Raw genomic sequence first — 20,612 nt, 5'->3', positions numbered from 1 at the left:
ACAGTGTCTACAGCATCCTTCATTTAATCTTTATGCAGTGAAGCAATAAATATTACAACTTATTTTGGTGGACTAAAGTATATTAAAATATTCCCTTATTCATGTTACAAGGCCATGTTAAGATAGTTCTGTATTATTTTTTCGAAGTCCTTATTTAACAAGAGTTAAAATTGAGTTTCACAGACTAAGTGGAATACAAGGCTCACTGAAAGACAAATGGAGTAAAAGTCAGATCTTTTGACTTTCCAGTCTAGAAGGTAGAAACCTTCAGACTACAACGCAACCTGTCCTGATTGCTCATCAGTCAGTACTAAGGATACACTTAAAGAGAAGGCAACAGCCTTTCTTCAAACCAGGCTCTGAATCTGATGGTCAAGGAAAGCTAAATTTTGAATTCAGAGATACTCAACAAAGCACGATTCACAGGAGATTAATATAAAATGAATTGGTTTAATGATTGTAGGAAGGAAGTCATGTGATAGAGATTTAAGAACATTCAAATCACCACACAGGGTGGAATATTTAGAGGATGGAGGGGATACTGATGTGAGAATGGAATGTAAGTCCTAGCATCACAAGGAGAAACACAGACATTGCAAGCACAGGCTTCTCCCCAGTACCACTTTATATAGACACCCCTTCTCTTTATTTACTATATACAACTTTCTCTCTATTAATTATAAATTGCTTTACATTTCTAAGGATTATCATGAAATTACATAAAATATTTGAATGTGTAAACAGATCATTTTTTACTAAACATCATGAAATGTGATGCTACAACTATATATTCAACAGTTTCATAGTATGTGTAGTTCACAGTAAGGCACAGGATGCAAAATGTTCAATAGTGTGAATTTCTCTCTCTAGGTTATGCAGATAAACAGAGATTTCTCAGGGTGTATAGAAAAGAAAAGAAAAGAAAAGAAAAGAAAAGAAAAGAAAAGAAAAGAAAAGAAAAGAAAAGAAAAGAAAAGAACCAAAAGAACAAACAATGGTTCGTTAGATCAGGGTCATGGGTTTACAATCTCTTTCTAAAAATTCATATGTGCTTCGGAAGAGCCCATTTCTTCCTCTGTGATGATTAGGTGGTGAGTCTGCTGGTCTACCTATGTCTATGGTCTGAGCAGAAAAATAACAGGGCTCAGTGTGACTGAGAGGTGTATGCTGATTATTATGGAAAAAAAACAAGCATGAGTCAGATTATTATGGTAACTATGAAAAGGAAACTCTTAAAGTGGATTACCATGTCAAGAATGGAGAACACAATATAATTCATGGTAACATGAAAGGCTGTATCAAAAGCCACTTGATCCAAATAAAGTGCTGTATAAATATGTTACAAATGACTTGTTGTGTATCAATTAGCGAAAAAGCCTCCTGGTGTTGATTATTACTCATATGCAGGGTGTAAGAACTTTGGATTTTTAAATAAGCATTTCCTTTTTCTTAGACAATTACAAAACGAGGAGGCTCTAATTTTAAGAATATAGTACATACTGAACACACACACACACACAAATACAAACATACACATTCAACATATATAGAGTATCCCTCCTTGTATACTCATGCAGACCATACTCTACACACACACAAACACACACACACACACACACACACACACACACACACACTACAACCCCCTCCAGCATAGATAAATATACATCATACACATACTACACACATGGATACACAAATCACAATGCACCTTCCTTTCCCGCCAACTCCCCTATTTTCAAATTGGAAACAGGATTAACTTCTTTGGAAGTAGTGTCTTAGCACATCCAGAAAGGATTTCAATAGTGAAAGTTTAGCTTTCTGAACATCTGCAAGAAATATTAAGCTCACAAGAAATAAATACTAATCTATGAAACTTTAGCACTTCTTGACTGACATTCCTGCTAGGCAGATGATTTTGTTCAATTTACTTCAACCTTTGTGGCTATTTCCCCACTACTTACTAGTGACCAACTTTCTCAACTTGTCCAATGTGGGTTTCTTTAATAGAAGCATGTCTTTCTGTCCTGATTGGTACTTTGTTATTACTGACAACAATGATACTCTTTATCACACAGGTAACAGTAGGAGACATTGAGACAAATGGAGTTCTCCTACTGTTCTTATTTGCTGGATCTGTGTTCTCTCCACAGCTAAGATTTGACTTCTACATTAGATTTGCGTATTTTCTTTTTCATTATTCAAGTGCTAGGGAATCATTTTTCTTTCCAAGCTTAAAGTCATGCTGCTTCAAAGAACTACGAAGCCTAGATTGGCTCCTTCTAATTTGATAGTGATGGGTGGTATACAATTAAAATATTGTAATATCATTATTGGGTGTGACAGGCTTTTATGAGATGATTTAAGAAGTCTTTTAAAGCCAAGACAAACAGCTCGAGTCTTGCACTCAGCTTTTCATTTGGTGCCTCAGAAGCCAGGGTCTTTGCTCCAGAGCTTGTATTTGGGTTAATTAGTTAGGCTTTGCTCTATTTTAATTAAAGAACTATTTTCAATAGGGATATTTTAAAGTTCCTTGTAACATTTTCTTAATGGGAGTAGTGCTGAGTTGTAGAACGTATAATGGAGCACCGTGGAGAGTCAGTGTCAGGATGAAATTTTCTATAGATAAAAGTGTACTGTGTGATTCCATCCATTGGCCCACCTAATGGTTCAATCATTGTAAATTTCGACCACTCCAGGAAGATTTTTCTGTCACCTAGGCTACAATAGGAGCTCCTCTTCAGAGCTTCTCTAGGATAATCTTCTATTTTGTAGGGTTGTGGTACCATATTACATTATAGGGTTGGGTTTTTTTGTTTTGTTTTGGTTTTAGTTTTTTTTTTGTTCCATTTTTGTTTGGTGTGTGTGTGTGTGTGTGTGTGTGTGTGTGTTTTAAGACCATGATTGAGGCCTCTGAGACCTTTAGTCTTATTTTAGGTTAAATGCTGGATGAGCAATGAATCTATCAGCTTATCAGAGGCATGTAGAGAATTAGTGATGGGGGAAAAAAGCAATATTGAGCAATTGCTGTAGGAGAGGGTGCAGGAGGAGAAATAATAATTTCAGTATTGTAGATACAATGTTTGTATGGAAAAGAGTGGTCAACAAAGCCATTGAAAACCTACTGATGACAGGATGCGGGAGACAATAGAAGGATGAAGCAGCAAGGAAAGAAGGTTTTCCATGGTTAGCTGAGGTGGTGAAGAGAGTAGATAATAGGTATAAATTAGCCCCATTATAGTATTCAGAGGGCAGAAGATTAATGTTGTCTCCCAGAAGGTGGCAGTTCTCGGCTCATTCTTTAATTAGTGTTTACTAGAGAAAAGAAAATTGGGCAATTAAGAAAATAACATCGACTCTGCAAAAAACGTCTATTGGAAATAACCTAGAATACACCTAAACCATAGCATCCTCTTGCACTGAGATATGAAGGACTTTGGCATGTTTGCAGAATGTTCTTTCAAGATAAATCTATGAGTCTTGAAAAACATGACAAAATACTCCTAAACTCAGAGACTATAAAATCCTTGTTTTGAACAGAAATGACTTTCTTCTCCTTCTTTGGGGTACTATTCTTAGTAGTTTCTTCTAGCTTAATGGCTCCCATCCAGAAAAAAAAATATCAGGTGGAGAAAATTCTCTTATTTAAAATGTCCTTGCTTGTGTTTACATGCAATACATGTGTGCTAATATAATGTAGAAAAGTGTCAGATGGTCTACTCTGAACCATATTGCTCGTGCAGCACAGTATATTGATTAAGCATAAAACCCTAGACATGAGAATTAAAGAACTTTACAGGTTCCTGATCCCCATAAAATTCAGTGAGTTGTCATGTAATACCTTTCAATGGACTTCTTTGTAGAAAGAGGATAGTAGAGCAGGCTTAGAAGATAATTTGTGGTGCATTGTCTGGCATGAGGCAAATTAATAAACACCGGTGACTTTTCTTATTCCAGAAACCAACATGGGAAGGTACTGCTGATTAATATTTATTCTTGAGTCCTCTTATAGACAAAGCCAGTAGGTAGAAATAAATAGAGAAATGGTTTTGAGTTGTGGAAAACACATGAGGGGTCTTTCTTTCGGAATCTAAAGATGTTAATTTCCTGGGTGTAACTATGGGTTGTTAGAAATAGTAGTTTATTTCCTCAAGTATCTAAAAGAAATGATAATATCCCTTAATTCCATCCATGATTAGAGAGAGGCTTATAACTTCCTGGTAGAGATTGCAGACAGAAGGAAGAGGACTCATCCAGATCTTTTACAGTTCTTAGTCTCACTTTGACTATACCTTTTCTAAGAAAATTGGAAGGAAATATCTTTATTTCCATAGTATAACATGACTGCTTACTGAGGCCATATCAATGACCTTTTACATTCCCATCCAGCAGGAAATTGCTCCAAAAAGGGTCGAATTTAAGCCTTTGTCCCAAGGACTAACTCTAAGCCTATATATATCCCAATCTGACGAGAATGAATAGTACCAACGATTGCCCAGTCAGATATTGAGGTATCTGAAACTCCAATGTTTTCCCATTATTTTCTTCTTTGAAATTATCTGCTCAGCACTTCATTCTAGATCTCATATGCAATGACAACTCACGCATTCCTTATTCTGGAAAAAACTGGGTATAATAGCAGATCACAGACACCAGAAATAATTGCAATTATTTGGCTGGATGACAACTTTTGAAATGGTAGCTAAGTTGCCATATCACTAAGGAAGTTTGCTATAGCACATAAAATCATAATGTCCCCTTTAAATGTGCTTTAATTTTAACCCTTCCTTTTATATCAAGAGTCAACTTGCTACTAGTCAGTAGCTAGAACAGACAGTCACAAAGTCACAGCCATGACTACCTTGATTATTGCCAATTGAAAAGTTTAGAACTGTTACTGTGAAGTTTGACGTTATAAAGGACAAAATCACTTATCCAAGACAAAGAATGAACCAAAACTGGTGTTGAGCGTATGAGAAATAAATCAGTAAACACAATAATGAGCAATGACATCATGGACAATAAGCCTCATAGATAGAGTAGACATAAATCCTCTCCCAAGCACTTTGGGAATGGGTCATAAAATTAGTGAGTTCACCAATGAGAGATGCTTCATATTTCAACTTCCAGGGAGAATATACTGCACTACATTGTGGCATTTTGCTTGGAAATTAGATTCTAATTTGATTGGTTAAAAACAATCTCTCACACCAAAAACTGAAAATCTAAATGTTAGAAAGAACTGGAGTAAAGGCTATTATAAATAAAGAGAGGTAAATGCCCCGGCTTACCAAGTATACTTTAGATGTCTTCAATAAAGACACATTCTCCTTAGTGAGACTTTGTATTTTATCAGGGCTCAGCTTTTACCCATTTTACTAATTTAGCTTCCTTGATATGAATTTCTTTCACCTTCTGATGTATGTTATTATACAGAATTTAATCAGTGTGAAAGCAAACCCCTTTTCCAAAGCCTCCATGTTCCTATAAATCTGAAAGAGTAAAGACCTCAAACAAGGGTATGAGGGGAGACAGTCATGACGTAACTGGCGGGCTCACTTCCTGGGGTTTTGTAGAGGCTTTTCTATCATACTTGAATTTTAACAATAGTGGGTGTTTTATGGACTCTACTCCAGTTCCTCCTCTAGTAGAGTTTGGTATTTCTAATTAGCTTCATCCATGCTCATGAGTGGTGGTAGGTATGAAGGTGTTATTATAAACATCAAACTTTAAAGAATAGGCTATTTCTTTTGGTAAATATTTTCTCATATTACAAAAGTGGCCAGTATTTTAGGATACTATCATCATAATACGAAGTAGACACTCAGTAGGATGTATGTTGCATGGAATGTGTGGATGAATATCTATCTATCTATCTATCTATCTATCTATCTATCTATCTATCTAACTATCTATCTCCCTCTTTATCAATCTTCATCATCACCATCTATCTATGTATCTATGTATCTATGTATCTATGTATCTGTGTATCTATCTATCTATCTATCTATCTATCATCTTTATATCATTTATCTTTCTGTCTGTCTGACTGTCTGTCTGTGTGTCTGTCTGTCTGTCTGTCTGTCTATCTGTCTGTCTTTCTTGGGTCTTATGTCAAATATTATGATGGTGTTTGCTTGGCCAGACTTGAAAACAGTTGGTTTCAGAGAAGCCCAGAAAGGAATGATCATTAGTTGTGGCAGAGACTGAATGAAAATCTCCACTAGGAAACTCAAAATCAATCACCTGGATGAGCACAGTAGTAGTTGGTAGGAATTAGGCTTCTGGGAAACTGTCAGTGGCAAGATGACACAGGTAACAACAAACCAGGACTGATTTTTCTACAAAATGTGTTTTTAGTGACAAGAGATTAGGGTTCATGGCATGCAGTACAAATTTCCGTGATGGAATAGCAGCTATAGCATGGTCATTGGACATTATCAGAGTAAAAACTCAGAGGAAATAGCATGCTTGACCAAATTGTGAGGTGTCTAAAACAATGACTTGGGCCCAATGAATTCCTATAGTCTCAGACATTGGAGGTAGATGAATCAATCAGCAGATGAGAAAGATGAGACCCCAAAAAATCCTCAACAAAATAAAGGAACCAGCTGTCCTCAGACAGCTCTCAAAAAAAAATTAGTGTGCTTTATAAACTTAATACGAATGTATCTTTTTAACAGCCTTCCAGTTAAGAATGTTTGTAATTACATTCATTTTATCAAAACGATTAAGATCAGTTAAAATGACATGCTTAAATATATAATTTCAGTATTCTGTCACACATGCAAAAAATAACTTATCTCCTAATTTTCAAGAGAACAGTATTTATATGCTGTTTTATAAAGAGAAGTTTCTGCTTTGGAGGGATCCTGATGAGGCCTTGATAGAATGTGCAGACCTCATTTTCAGCTCACTTTATTTTGTGACATGTGGTACCCGGTACAACAACACTTCTGAGCTGCAATTCAAAACAGTGAATAATGTCTTCTGTGATGCTTCATGAGGGTCAGGAAAAGCCACCTGGATCTCCTACTTTTATATGGTCTTCTTTAAAACCATGAGTGATTTCTCTTTGATATACTTTTAAAAAATCCATGATATCATATTCTGTTGATTCTAATAGATGTGTTAGCACTCCATTACAGGGTGAGATGGGGGCTCTCACCCCTACTCATCTCTACAAGCTGTTCAGGTTGCTCATGAGGACAAAGAGCTCATGTTTTCAATTGTCAGAGTAAACGAATCCTTTCTTCAGCCAAATGAAATCATTTTCTTTAACTTTCACATTTGTTAGAGATTCACAAACCAAGTCAGATGTTAGTGGCACATGTCTTTAATCTCGTCATTCAAGTGGCAGAGACAGATGAATCTCTACGAGTTCGAGGCCTGCCTGGTGTACAGAGCGAGTTCCAAGACAGCCATGGCTACATGGAGTAAACTGTCTTCAAAAAGAAGAGAAAACAAAACAAAACAAAAACAAAATATTAATGGGTATATTATACATTCTGTTTAATTCCTTTCTCAGAAATATTGTGAATGGTACATTTTTCTCCAAACAGGAAATGGATTTGTCTCTAAATATATTTATATTCCTAAAGGGACTGAGAAAAGGAGAAGAAATGAATTCAATATAAAATCCATAAAACTAGAAGGGTATTTGTATGTAAGATATTGTTACCAAGTTTTTTTTAATAAATCTAAGTTTCTCAGACTGCAGAAGCTTCAGAGTTAGGGAGAGGGGCCGAACTTCGACCTGTGAATTTCTTATTCATTTATTTTAGCAACTTCAGATATTTTTGTTTCAAGTGATGACAAATGTGTATAGACATTTACACTTACACACACTTAGCACATCCCCTCCACATACACACACACTCATTGTACACCTTGTTTCACAAAAGTAATAAAAAAGCTATCATATCCTTGCGTCATGTGTTTTAAGTTAAATTATATTTTTCTTGTCTCAAGTATCTTAAAGTACTGGGATTCAGACTCAGAAAACATGACATTCCTATGGATGTTACTTATTAGTGGGTAGAAGCTTCACTAATCATCTCTGGGGCTTAATGTTTGCATCTGTAATATGGATGTAGCCAAGGTCTGATTTTTTAGGTTTGCTAGAATATGCACAGAGTCTCATTTATATAGTTGTCCAGTAAAAGCTGGACTATACTCTAATGACTTTCCAATATGAGAACACTAATGTCCAGACTCTACACTGTTTGCTTCTCTTACTCACTCACTTTATCATGCTTGCTATAAGAATACAATATCTAGTTAACTTCTCTGTGCTCAAAAATATCAATACCAAACTGAGTGTCCATGGTAGCAATATCCACTAGGCATGGTAGTGTACAGCATTTGCTTTGTAAGCATCAGCATGCAAGAAGAATCTTTGTTGATGTATGCCACCTTTAATAATTTAGTATGATGACTTATCCTTCCCACATGAGTAGCCTTGTCTTAACAGCAGCAGTAAATACAGCTACAAAGCTGCATGGGACTGCTATTGGCTAAGGGCACTAATTATAAGTCTTTGACTTGAATTAAAATTGCTAAACAACAAATGAGATTAGCAGCCTAAAGATAACCTTAATTTAAATAAGAGGCTGCATTTATCTCATCTACAATGTAATTTTCCAGAGGTGTAGAAAAATATAATTTTAATGAAAAGCCATTGTTTAAAAATTACAGTCCCTAGTCCCTCCCCTTACTCTTTTTGATTCTGAAGGTAATATGTTCAGACTGATTTAGAGGTCAGAATGGAAGTATTCAGATCATGTTCTCACAGCCAGACATTACTTGGAGTAGCGTCTTCATTTTTAATGATTAACAGCTGGCTATAGGAAAATCAAGTGCCAAAAAGCTTGGGGAGGGAAAGGGAAATGACCTTCTACAAAACCCAGAGACATCAGGAACCTTACAAATATAAACTTTCCACCCCACCATTTCATTAAGAAGAAAACCTAAGGCAGAAAAGCTAAGTGATTTTTCCAAGAACACAGCAGCGGAGGAAATCTGCCCCCTCAAGTAGGGCATGACAGCCCTCCACTGAAAGTTTCTGGTAGCAAAATAAGATATAGCTATGGTTTCATACAGGACCTCCTTTTAAAGATTATTTGCATTAAAGAGACAGAAAAGAATAAAGAATAAAAGAGAAAGGATAGAAAACAAGGTGTTAAATACTAATTCTTAGGTGATAGAATCCCCATAAAAATAAGATCCCTTGGCTAAAACAAGGTTATGGTAGAGTAGGGAGAGACCCTGATATGGAAAGCAGAGTTTTCCCTTGCCACTTCAGTCTTGCCAGTATATAGTTAAATGAGACTTGATTGGGAATAACTTATCAAACCTTTCCATTATAAAAGGGATGACATTTCTTGGACTGTGTGAAAATGAGAGAGGTATTTAAGATTACTTCCAAAGCAACTTTTGAAATTTCCTGACTCCATGAATATTCATAGCTATGGATCCTGGAGACAAATTCCTCACAAAGACAATAGCATGTTTTCAATGACCATTTTGAATTGTAGGGAACCTCTCAGTGGGTTGCAGTGCTCTGAACCCCAGTGTCTACAAGCTTCCCCTTTTTTTTTTCTCTCTAGCCCTGGCTATTGAAAACAGGACTCCACACAGGCCAAGCAAGTGCTTTTGTACTGAATTATATTCCCATAGAAGGGGTCTCTAGTATCCAATTAATCAGGCTCTCATTTTGCCTTGATTTTATCTCTAGCACCAAAGAAGTAAAAGATATTATTGTTTCATTATATTGAACCAAACTCCAAACTCTGAGGGTTCTTGATAAACAAAGCTGCATAGTATTTTCAGCTAAAATACTGTAATTAGAGTGTCTGTCTAGCCATTTCCTTGTACACTGGGATATTGAAGTTTTGAAATATATAGATAAGTCCTACTTGCCCAAACATTCAATAAAGTTCTTTTTACTTATCAAAATCTATATTGTTTATTCTTCATATTCCAGAGATTTTCTAAAGAGCACGTGGTGTCTCCTTCCCAGCTCTAAGATGAATGAGGAGATGATGTCTGAAGTTCAGAATATTCTGGAACTATTTTCCCACTTGAAACAGTGAGGAAATGAAGGAAGTGGTGGAGGATTGAAGGAGAAGGGATGAGATTCAGCCCCTCATCCAAATTAAAATCAACTCCTCAATAGGACTCACAAGGACCAGAGCTCACCTGTACTCAGATCCAATTTCAATACATAGTAAGTATTGAATAAATACTTGGTTGGGAAGAAGGGTAGTAAATCTGGATGCTGAGCCAATAAGGCTGAGTATATTTAATTTGTGCCGGGATTGATTGCAATATTAATCAGACATTTGAATAAAATCTTATCAAAGTCTACTTTTCCTAATCTAGTTGCACTTTTCCATTTCGCTTTTTATGGATCTGTCTCCTCTTGGCCAAATGTGAGATGTTCTCAGACAAGGAGAGCACTGTAGTAAGTGTCTCCTGGCCAAGTGGGATAGGAAAATGATATCTGACTTAACGTTTTCAGTTGTGTTGACTGTTAGCACGAATGACAAGGTTTCACCAGGGGAGGTTTCTAAGTGCTTCTAAGACCCTTACAGTCAGTGTGGGAACTGCTGCAGTGCACTTTCAGGAGGTCAAAATGACTTGCATTCCAGGTTGTAGAAATGGGCTCTTCTGATTCCTTCCATACTTCATCCATTCTAGGCTGATATTTTGATATGATGTTATACCACTTGATCCAGGCATGGGCCTGTAAGTCTGTGGCTCTAAATTCTACAGTCTCTCAATTTATTTTCCTCTCCCTGAGTCCTAGTTTGGTCCTTTGTGAAGGTGATAGTCTTAAGAGATTTGATGTTGAAGGGTTCTTATGGTTCAGTACTCCAGTCATGGAAGGAAATCCTTGATGATGCCTGGGAAAATCTGAAGGCTTTGGGGTGACATAAGGAATCATGTAAGTATCATGAAGAAATTTAAACTGTGACTCAGAATTCTCCCTATGAATAGCAAGGCTACTTCCTAAGTGAAGGTTGACAGGCCATTGACTAAAACTGATTACAAAAGAGAATGTGAAGTGTCTGACCAGTTTTGGTTATGCTGCAAATTCAGTCTAGGACCAAGTGCTGAATGGTACATGACACATGTAAAATACATAAATATATTTAATTACACAATGAAAGCACAAATCACACCTGATAGTATAACTTTCCTTTCTTGTAAGAATCTCACATCAGTTTTTTTTCTGCTTGCCAATATTCATTTCCAGAAGTTACTGGAGTTATCTCCATTGGCTTTAAAATAAAGGAAAAAATATCAAAAAAGTTTTTCAAGGAGAAGCTAGCAAAAAATAAGGTGAGGTAGAGGCCAAGATTCTCCACAAGATATTATAAAGACTTATAGTTTTGTATCTTTGAGCAATGAATGCATTGATCGAATCAACCAATATACAAAAATATTTTAAAGTTGTATTTGCATGAATCACATAGATGTTCTTGTGTGATTATTTTCTAAACAGCATGGCATAACAATATACTTCTATAGATTGGAGTAGATAATATAAGTCATCTAGAGAGTGAGAGAGACAGGCTAAAGTACCAGAGATGAGCTAAAGTACAGTGGGGATTTTTGTATACTGAGGAAAACAGGACCCCATTTCAGAAAAGAGACTCGAGAAGTCAGAGTATTCCATCAGCTAGAGTCCTGGAAAAGGTCTCCATGGATACCAAGTTTGTACCTGCTTAGGAATTCTATCAGCTGATATAAATTCTCTGTCCTTAAGGCTGTGTCTAGACATCTTGTAAACGTTTGTTGTTTTGTTATTGAGAAGCACACTCTTTGCAACCTATGGTACTAATCATATAAAATATAATGAAAATGTAAAGATAAGTGAAATTCATACTGGTGGTAGGGTGTAGGCAAAAGGATAGAAATGAAAGCAAGGAAAAGACGAGGCTGTATTTGCTTAAATTTCAGAAAGACGCAAGCTCTCAACGTTTTAAAGATTGAGCAGCATCTGTGCTCACTCGCAGCACTGTTCTCTGTGTGGTTCCCCACCATCTGCCCTGCTTTTTCTGGGCTCTTCCTCTGTGAATGGCAAATGATCTAATACTCTGTTTCTATGGGCTTCCTGCCTCCTGCCCATGCCCTTTGTCTTATAAAGTTCAGTGACAGCCAGAGGCCTTCCGTCACTCCATCATCATGCTCACTTCAAACCACATAACCCTTAAAAAATGTTTTCTACAAAAAGGTCCTCTTTAGAGCTGTCCTGTGTCCATGTGTCTAGATGAGCAACACACACGGTTGATTTATAAAGCAAACCAGAAACCTGTGACAGCACTTTGTTGCATGGTGTGAATAAAACTTAACAAATTACCATTTAGTTGACTCTCTCCTACTGTGTGCTATTTTTCATCACCCTGTCTTTCTTCACCTCCCTCCTCTTGCTTTATAAATTAGCACCATCGCCTAGCACTTTTCAGACATAACAGATGTAACGCCATCTACATTCTGATAATGCTGAAGTCACCACGAACTCCAGGCACAGTGTATGCTGCCAGGGCTCAATGTTGTTATTATAACATTCTCTCTTTTTCTAATGTATCAGACTACATGCAATATATATTCCACACACATGTGAGGATAATAGCAGTGGCTGAACGGGCCTGAAATCAAAATGAGCAAACGAAAACATCTACTCACCTTCGTAAAGCCGTAGAAGAATCAGGAGTTTTGCAAGAATAGCTGCACCAGGCACAGTTACTTACCACAATTTTTAGAATCTTGTCCAGGTCTAGATTCTACAAGACCCAGGAGTTAGAGACAAAGTAATATGCCAAAAAGAAACACCATTTTGGGACAGGTAGGATTGCTCACTGGGTAACAGCACCTTCCATGCAAGCCTGATGACCAGAGTTTAATTCCTAAAAGCTACACGGGAAAGAGACAGCTGACACCTAAAACGTCTTCTCCCATTTTTGCTGTGGCAATGCATAGCCACACACAAGTATCCCACTCAGTATTAAATAGAAAATGTAAAGAAATAATACTTTGTCTATTTTCAGGACTTGGTTTATGTGATGCTCTTCCTGACTTTCCTAAAAGAGAATCCAATGAAAACAAGAAGCCATGAAGAAAGAGGCATAGGCATATATAGGGATAAAACATATTTACATGGAAGTAGGCTTAATATAACTTGCAAAAACTACAAAATAAAGGTCATACAATCAGAAAAATATGAAACATCTAAAGCTTTCCTCCAACTTCTCTGGAGATGCATAAAGTAATTTCTACCAGTGTGAATAAGAAACAAAATGAACTCTTTTTAGGATTAAATCTCAAAGAATATATACTGTGCTTAGACATTTAGACATGAGATAACAATAACTGTGTATGTTCTAATACTCAGGGCATTCTACTTGACCCAGGACATATCACAGAAGTTGCACATGACACTCTATTCTGATATTCTGGGAGACTGTCCTAATCCATTCCAAAAGATTTATACCATGCTATCTGTCTATATATATATATATATATATATATATATATATATATATATATGCCAGATATATTGTATATAGTGCCACTATGCCCTAATTATACAACTTACTTTATTGTATTGCCAGCCCCCATTCATTTCATTAGTGAAAAACATGGGGAAAAGGTTAAAACATGGAGCTGAGGTATCATTTCCAGAGGGCTTGGGAATATTTGCAGAGTCAAGTGTGAGGGATCTGGCATTTTTAAAATAAAAGGCATGCTGGTTACTCTTCAGCTCCAATAGGGTGGTTGAAAGATGTCAGAACTTTCCTGTGGCTTTGATATCCTCTGAGAAAAGAAAGGAGGTAATCGGTCGGTGGCTGATCCCCATGGCGCCTGACTTACAGAAGTCTCCATAATGACTTACTGTGAACAAGTTCACTGTCTTCTACATCACGGCTTACCCTGTCAGCAGCTGTATGCTAAATAGTCTACATGATGACAGTGTAAGTAAACCTCATGGCATCCTAGAGAGGTGGAACCTAGAAGCTGAAGAAACTATCACTGAGCTCACATTTTATAACCATCACCAAGGCAATTATTTAGCTTCCAAAAACTTTTGGTTTGGAGACGATGCTATCTAGCATTATCTTGCCCTCCACACTCAGGAGAAAGAACAGGTTTAATAGCCTTTTTCAACAGTAATGGTTCATTGAACATTTAGGATTAAGAAGTACTTTCTATTGCGTTTACACTTGAAATTTAAAAAATACTGAGAAGTCCACAAGTCACATGATAAACCCATGTAACTGACATCTACTATCGCTTTGATCATTAAACTTTCCTATTATCAGTCCTTATTATCATTTCTGCAGTGTCAACCAGTGATCCGCATTTTACGATATTCACATTCTTGTGTGGTCTTTCCCTCAGGGTGTGGGCTCTACCAAGGGATCTGCTTCCTGCAGTGCTACAGAACCAATTCAGGGTTACTTTTCAGGTTAAGATGGGGGCTTCCATGGCTTCTAGCCCAGTGTTCTCTCACTTCCTCCCTCTCAAGTCTACTCTGTGTTCTCAGCTGACCTCTGAAGTAGATGGTAAGAAATGAAATCCTGAAGACCCAAAGTGCTGTTTCTATGGAGTTTAGAAGCATCTCCTCTCTAGGTAAAATTGTACCCTCAGCTGATTTGCAACCTTGTAAGGCATCTTGCTTGCTCCAGAGGACCAGCTGAATACTATGTGACTTAATTCACATAAATGGTAAAGAGCTAAGTGTAGTTTCTCAAGCATGTAATCCATCATTAGGGAGATAGAGACAGAAAGATTATGGATTCTAGACCACACTCAGATGCAGCTAGAGTTCATCACAAGCCTGGATGACCCAAGAATCTACAGCAAACAAAGAACAATACCAAAAATAAATAAATCAATGAAAACAGAAAATCCAAAACAAAACATTAATTAGGAAAGACATTGGGAAACAAACAAACAAAAAGAGTTTATAAAGCCTTATAAACTCATTATTTATAAAGCAGTGAGTTTTCTGGTATTTGTTACAATGGAAAACTCACCTTAGGAAGTGCTGAAGGATATTATTCAAGTTAATTTTTAGATCGTTTCCCTCCCTACGTCTTCTAGCCTTCATGTTTTCCTAGTCACCTGTTTTCATTCTGTACCATTCTCTCACTTGTACTGGGGATGGAACCCAGGGCCTTGACCATTTACATAACAACTAAGCTCTATCCCTAGATCTTACATATCTTTTCAATGTGGGTGTGTCAAATCTATGCTATATACTGAATCCTAGGCTAACAAGGCTACCCTGTAAGATTCTCAAACAATTAATCAAACAAACAAACAAACAAGCAAAACAAAATGTCCAAAACCAAAAACCATAACAAAAAACGAAAATTTGAATGGATTAAATAATTAAAAATACATGCCTAAGATAAAGCATATTGCTGGAAGGTTGATTCTATTAATGACAATAGAAAACAAATTATGATCTCAATTGTCACTCAATTAAAGCAAGTGAGCTGAGGCTTGCCCAATCACTATCTGTGACAAAGGGTCTACATAACAAGATAAAGAACTTACAGGCTGAGTATAAGAAAGATGAGCCAACATTTTTAAAGCATTTTGATTTTTTTTTGATAACTTGCATTGCTTAGTGCAAACTAAATTCTACCCACTGAGGTAAATCTTCAAAAGACCATTTCTTTTTTCTTTTTTATTTTTGAATTTTATTATTTTTTCCAATTAGGTTTTTCTATGTAGCTCTAGTTTTCCTAACACTTGCCTTTTAGCTCAACCTGGTTTTGAACTCAAAGATCCTGCATGCCTCTGCCTCTAGAGTGCTAGATTTAAAGGCATGCACCACCATACCCAGCTAAAAGGCCACTCCTTGACCATGTTTTTTTTGAGCAAGACAACCTACTCTTGATATAAAGTTCGTAGTATTAAAATCATACATCATTACATGTATATGGCAGTTTCTTTTAATAGCTTCCCAATTAAAGCAAGCTTCAGATCATCAAAACTTTTCCATCATAATGAAGGTACAGTTCAACACTATTGTCCTAACTGTGTGAAACACACAAAAAGAACTCAATGCACAGAATGCTGACAGTGCTAGTTCTCACAAAGGTTAGTATCATTACCATTTACTATTTTATCACACTTAACAAACAGATAAACATGCAAACAAAGTAAATATACACCTGAGTGCTAATGGCATGTTCAAGTGAATAAATCTTTTTTTTTTTTTAATTTTTTTATTGGATGTTTTATTTACATTTCATATGTTGTCCCCTTACCCCATCCCCCACCCACCCAGGAACCCCCAATCCCCTCACACCTCCTCCTTCTTCTTTGTGGATGTAACCTCTATCTACCCCCCCACTCCCACATCCCCACCCTCAAAACTCCCACCCCCTGGGGCGTCCAGCCTTCATGAGGTCAAGGATCTCATCTTCCACCTGTGCCCAGCAGGGCCCTTCACTCTTATATATTCAGCTAAGGCCCTGGATCCCTCCATAAGTGCTCCCAGGCTGGTGGTTTAGACCCTGGGAGCTGTGGTTGGTTATCTTATTTAAGAATTAATACGTAGAAAAAACAAATGGGCACTGTCTTCCTCAGGTAAATCATACCCAACCAGGAGGAATTCTTCTCATAATGCAGTTACTTATAAAGTGTTTTGCTCTATTCATAATTTCCTCTTGTGTGATTTTTTTAAAATCACTTGTTATTTTTGTGTATGCCTCTGTACCTCTGTGAGTTTATGTGTCCTACATGCCTATGAAGGGTTCAGAAGGCCACAAGAGGGTGCCAAATCCCCTTAAATTAGAGCTAGGCTTTGTTATGAGCTGCCATACAGGTACTGGAAACCAACCAAACCTGGATCCTTTAGCAGAGCAGTCAGTGTTACTAACTAAGGATCCATTTTTCAAATCCCTCTTTGAATGATGTTTTAAATTATTGTTATTATTATTATTATTATTAGTAGTAGTAGTAGTAGTAGTAGCATTGGTTAAAAATATCCAATTTTATTATACATTTCTTTAAACATAATTTGCTTTTAGTAACTTACACATGTTCCAAAAAATAAGGCGCAAGTTCACTAGCTGCTTTTCTGATATTTTCTGTGACCAAAGATCTCAGCAGGACTTGGTGTTCTGCTCAGGAGCAAAGTACTGCCTAACATGTGACAGTCTTAGGATTTGATCTATGTCATAGCCAAAAAGAAGGAATATTTAAAAAAATATTTAGGAACTGAGGGAGATGAATCCTGGAATAAAGTACTTGTTGCACAAGCAAGAGAATCCGAGTTCAGATCCCTAGAATCTGCTAGACATGATAGTGCATATCTACAGTACCAGGATTCCTATTGCAAGATGAGAAATGGAAAAAGAGCCCTGAAAACATGTGGAACACCTAGCTTGGTGGCCAAGAGCAAAATAGACCCATCTTAAACATGGTGAAAGATGAAGTCTGAAACTCATGGTTGTCTTTGGACCTCCACATGTGCACTATGACATACTTACACTCAATTGACACACAGAAAAGTAAAGACACACACACACACACACAAACACACATCCACACACATACACCGTAGGAGGGTCCATACATATACATCATTCACATAAAGAAAGTCTCCCTGAACTTGCTGCATTCAATACATAAACCCAAATTCATGTACATGCACAGGCACATGTTTCTACTTCTCATTTTCTAATTGTGAAGTTAATCTAAAACAAATACAGAATTAAATTTTATTGATGTCAAAAGTTAAGCAAAGCAAAGAATTAAGCAACAATCGTATCTTTCTACAAATATCAAATGATTTATGAATGCAAAAGCAGAGGGAGTTGGAGCCATAAATTATTTTGCATCTGAATGGTAATACACAATGAGAGTTTTTTGGCAGATTGAATATTACCAACAGCACCCAGCTACAATGAACAATTGCAGAATGTTTACTACATTAAATTAAAATTACTTGTCTGTAGCAGCACTGAACAGAAGGTGGGCTTCCAAGCTTACCTTCCCTCGAAGCACAGATAGGCATCATTAAAAGAAAGTGTCATGCATAAATATCTGTATTTATCAGAAAGGAAATTAGGGGAAGATAATTTTTAAAAAAACCACAGCATTTTAATGTTTGTGGTTTGTTTGCTGCACACCTGCCAAAATCAACCATGACTGTGGGGGAAAAGATGGGTGATGGCTATGCTATAGTTCAATCAACATCAAGCACTGAATCAAAGAAGATATCTCTGCTTCTGCCATTTGTTTGTTTCTGTGTGCTGGAGCTTGGTTTCAACATCTGCAATGTGAGAAATCACCAGGTGTTCTGCTCAAGATCAATATCATCCCTTACTGAGATATGGAAAGTGTGTGCGGCAGTGCACACGGAGTACAGGCACAGCCTATATTTTTGAGAGATGTCAGGTAGGGATATGTGGGAATTCAGCTATGGGAAGCAGGCAGGATCTCTGCACAGTCCCAAGAGCACCATTCACACTGTGTTCCCTGAGAATGGTGCCCTCTGGGATGCTGAAAGCCAGCAGAGTAGAGGCAGTAAGCATAGACACTTTTCAGAAAGAAAGGTCACTACTCCAACAAAAATGCTGTTGCCTTCTCCCTTTAAATAATATAATTTCTTGAGTTTGAGGACATAATTTATTTGGCAGAGTGCTTACCCATGTATGAAGAGCTAGTGTGTTCATATCTCTAGTACCACACCAACCGGGCACAGTGGTGTATTCCTATAATCCCAACACTTGGTATGTAGAAGAATTAGAAACTCCAGATTATTATAAGCTACAAGTTTGTGGCCAGCCTGGAATATACAAGACCCTGACTTAATATATGTATAATATATGTGTATTATATATACATATGTATATACGTATTGTAAGTGTGCATGTTTAACATATTTTCCCTGAGTCACCTTCCAATAAGTATTATGTTCAGTGATTCTAAGATGAGAGGCTTTAGTTCAAAGACTTATTTTTTTTTTTACCCTAGAATTGTTAACATGATGATATTTTTTCTCATTTTCTCCAGTAGAGAAAGTTCCTTAGAAATGTTTACATGTTGATTCTATTACTTGGAACCCTCTGGTATAATACTTATGCCAATTTATTTATCAGTGAAGTACCATTCAAAAGGACCTTTTCAGTACTGGGTATAATGGCACACAGTGATAGCATTTGGTATGCTAAGGCTGGAGCATAAAGAAATCATGATCAGCTTTAGCTGCATGGTGTAACCTTGTCTCTAACAGCAGCTGCACATAATGATAAAAATACATCACCCTAGCTTTTTGATTAACTTTAATAAACTTATTACAACCAGCAATTTTTATCATGTGTTCCTAAGTTTTTTTCCTTATATTTTTTTAAGGCAACAACTACACCAAGTGAGTAGGAACTTGGTCTGTTCCACTCAGTTTTGAAAGAATGATTTCAAGTATAACAAAAGCTTCAATCAACACACACTGAAGGGCTGTGTCAGTGAGTTCATCTGAACAAGAAATTTTAGCACATGAATCCAAACATTTAGATTTTTGCATACAAGAAATGTATCTGGATAAAGAATGAGATTAAAGTATTCAAAAATACTAGATGTATCATGTTAAAGGATATCTTACTAGAAATTGTTAGACATCAATAAGATAATTAAATCTACAAATATATTGACTCTAAAAAGGACTAAACTGTGAGCCTTTCAGATTGTGTGCAATCAAGACATCAAGGAATGGATGGGACTAGGGTCAAAAAGCATTTTTGGAGAGTACCTGAATCCTGAATCCTGAAAAAGCAGGGCAAGCTCTGGGCAATACAGTTGGTGCAGCTGATGCAGAGATGATTATGGAAAGCTAGTGAGGGCTTGAGAGGTAGAGGGGAGTCAGATTTTGAAAATTATGCCAGAACATTTTGTCTTTATCTCAAGAGTAAGACAGAGACAGTAAAGAATTATAAACACTGGGGAAATCTAAGGCTAGGGGATACATGGTCAGATTTTTGTTAGGAATGGGGGTACAGTGCATGACAATGGATTATATAGGCCATAGGCAAGATAGCTCATGTTCACTTGTGGCAATTTTGATGCAAGGAAGTTGATAAAATTTGGAGATATTTAGGAGATATTTCTGGGAACTTTGAGGGGGAAGAAATGTAGAAGTCAAAGAGAAGAGAGAAAGACATTATAAACATAAGACATTACTTTTGAAAGAGACCAGAAAACCAGGGTGAATATGGTATTATAAATGAACTTGAATCAGGCAAGTTTGTGACATCTCTGAAGCATTTAAGATTAGCCTCAAACACTACACTATGGGGAATTCAGAATAGCAACCTATCCAGTGGACTGTGCTCATGAGTCATTCATTAGAGTCAGGGACACGGAGTGATGTGGATGAGCTCAATTATGTGAAGCTGTTCTTTTCCTTTCTGTTGTGGAGATAAAAATATCTGACACATCCCCTCTAAGGAAGGCATATCTTGGTTTACAATTCCATGGGTTAGAATCCAAAGGGGAAGATGCAGAGAGAAATGGAGGGAGGGAGGGAGGGAGGCAGGGAGAGAGAGAGAGAGAGAGAGAGAGAGAGAGAGAGAGAGAGAGAGAGAGAG

At 36.9% G+C, this 20,612-nt stretch overlaps 1 protein-coding gene across 8 annotated transcripts in view; it reads right to left on the bottom strand.

Annotated features, from left to right (window-relative positions):
* Ctnna2 (catenin alpha 2) overlaps nt 1-20,612 on the bottom strand; it is a 1,083,974-nt gene that overhangs the window by 471,643 nt on the left and 591,719 nt on the right. Inside the window, exon 7 of one of the 8 annotated variants that reach the window (XM_028762291.1) lies at nt 17,509-17,517. The exons of the other annotated variants lie outside the window; for them this stretch is intronic. Coding sequence (XP_028618124.1) covers nt 17,509-17,517 — 9 coding nt within the window. The remainder of the gene's footprint in view (nt 1-17,508; nt 17,518-20,612) is intronic. 8 annotated transcript variants of the gene reach the window in all.

Source organism: Grammomys surdaster, unplaced genomic scaffold (assembly GCF_004785775.1).
Source record: "Grammomys surdaster isolate TR1022 unplaced genomic scaffold, NIH_TR_1.0 133, whole genome shotgun sequence".
In the NCBI taxonomy this organism is placed as follows: Eukaryota; Metazoa; Chordata; class Mammalia; order Rodentia; family Muridae; genus Grammomys; species Grammomys surdaster.
Note: the sequence above shows the minus strand (reverse complement) of the source record. Positions and strands in the feature narration are given on the sequence as shown.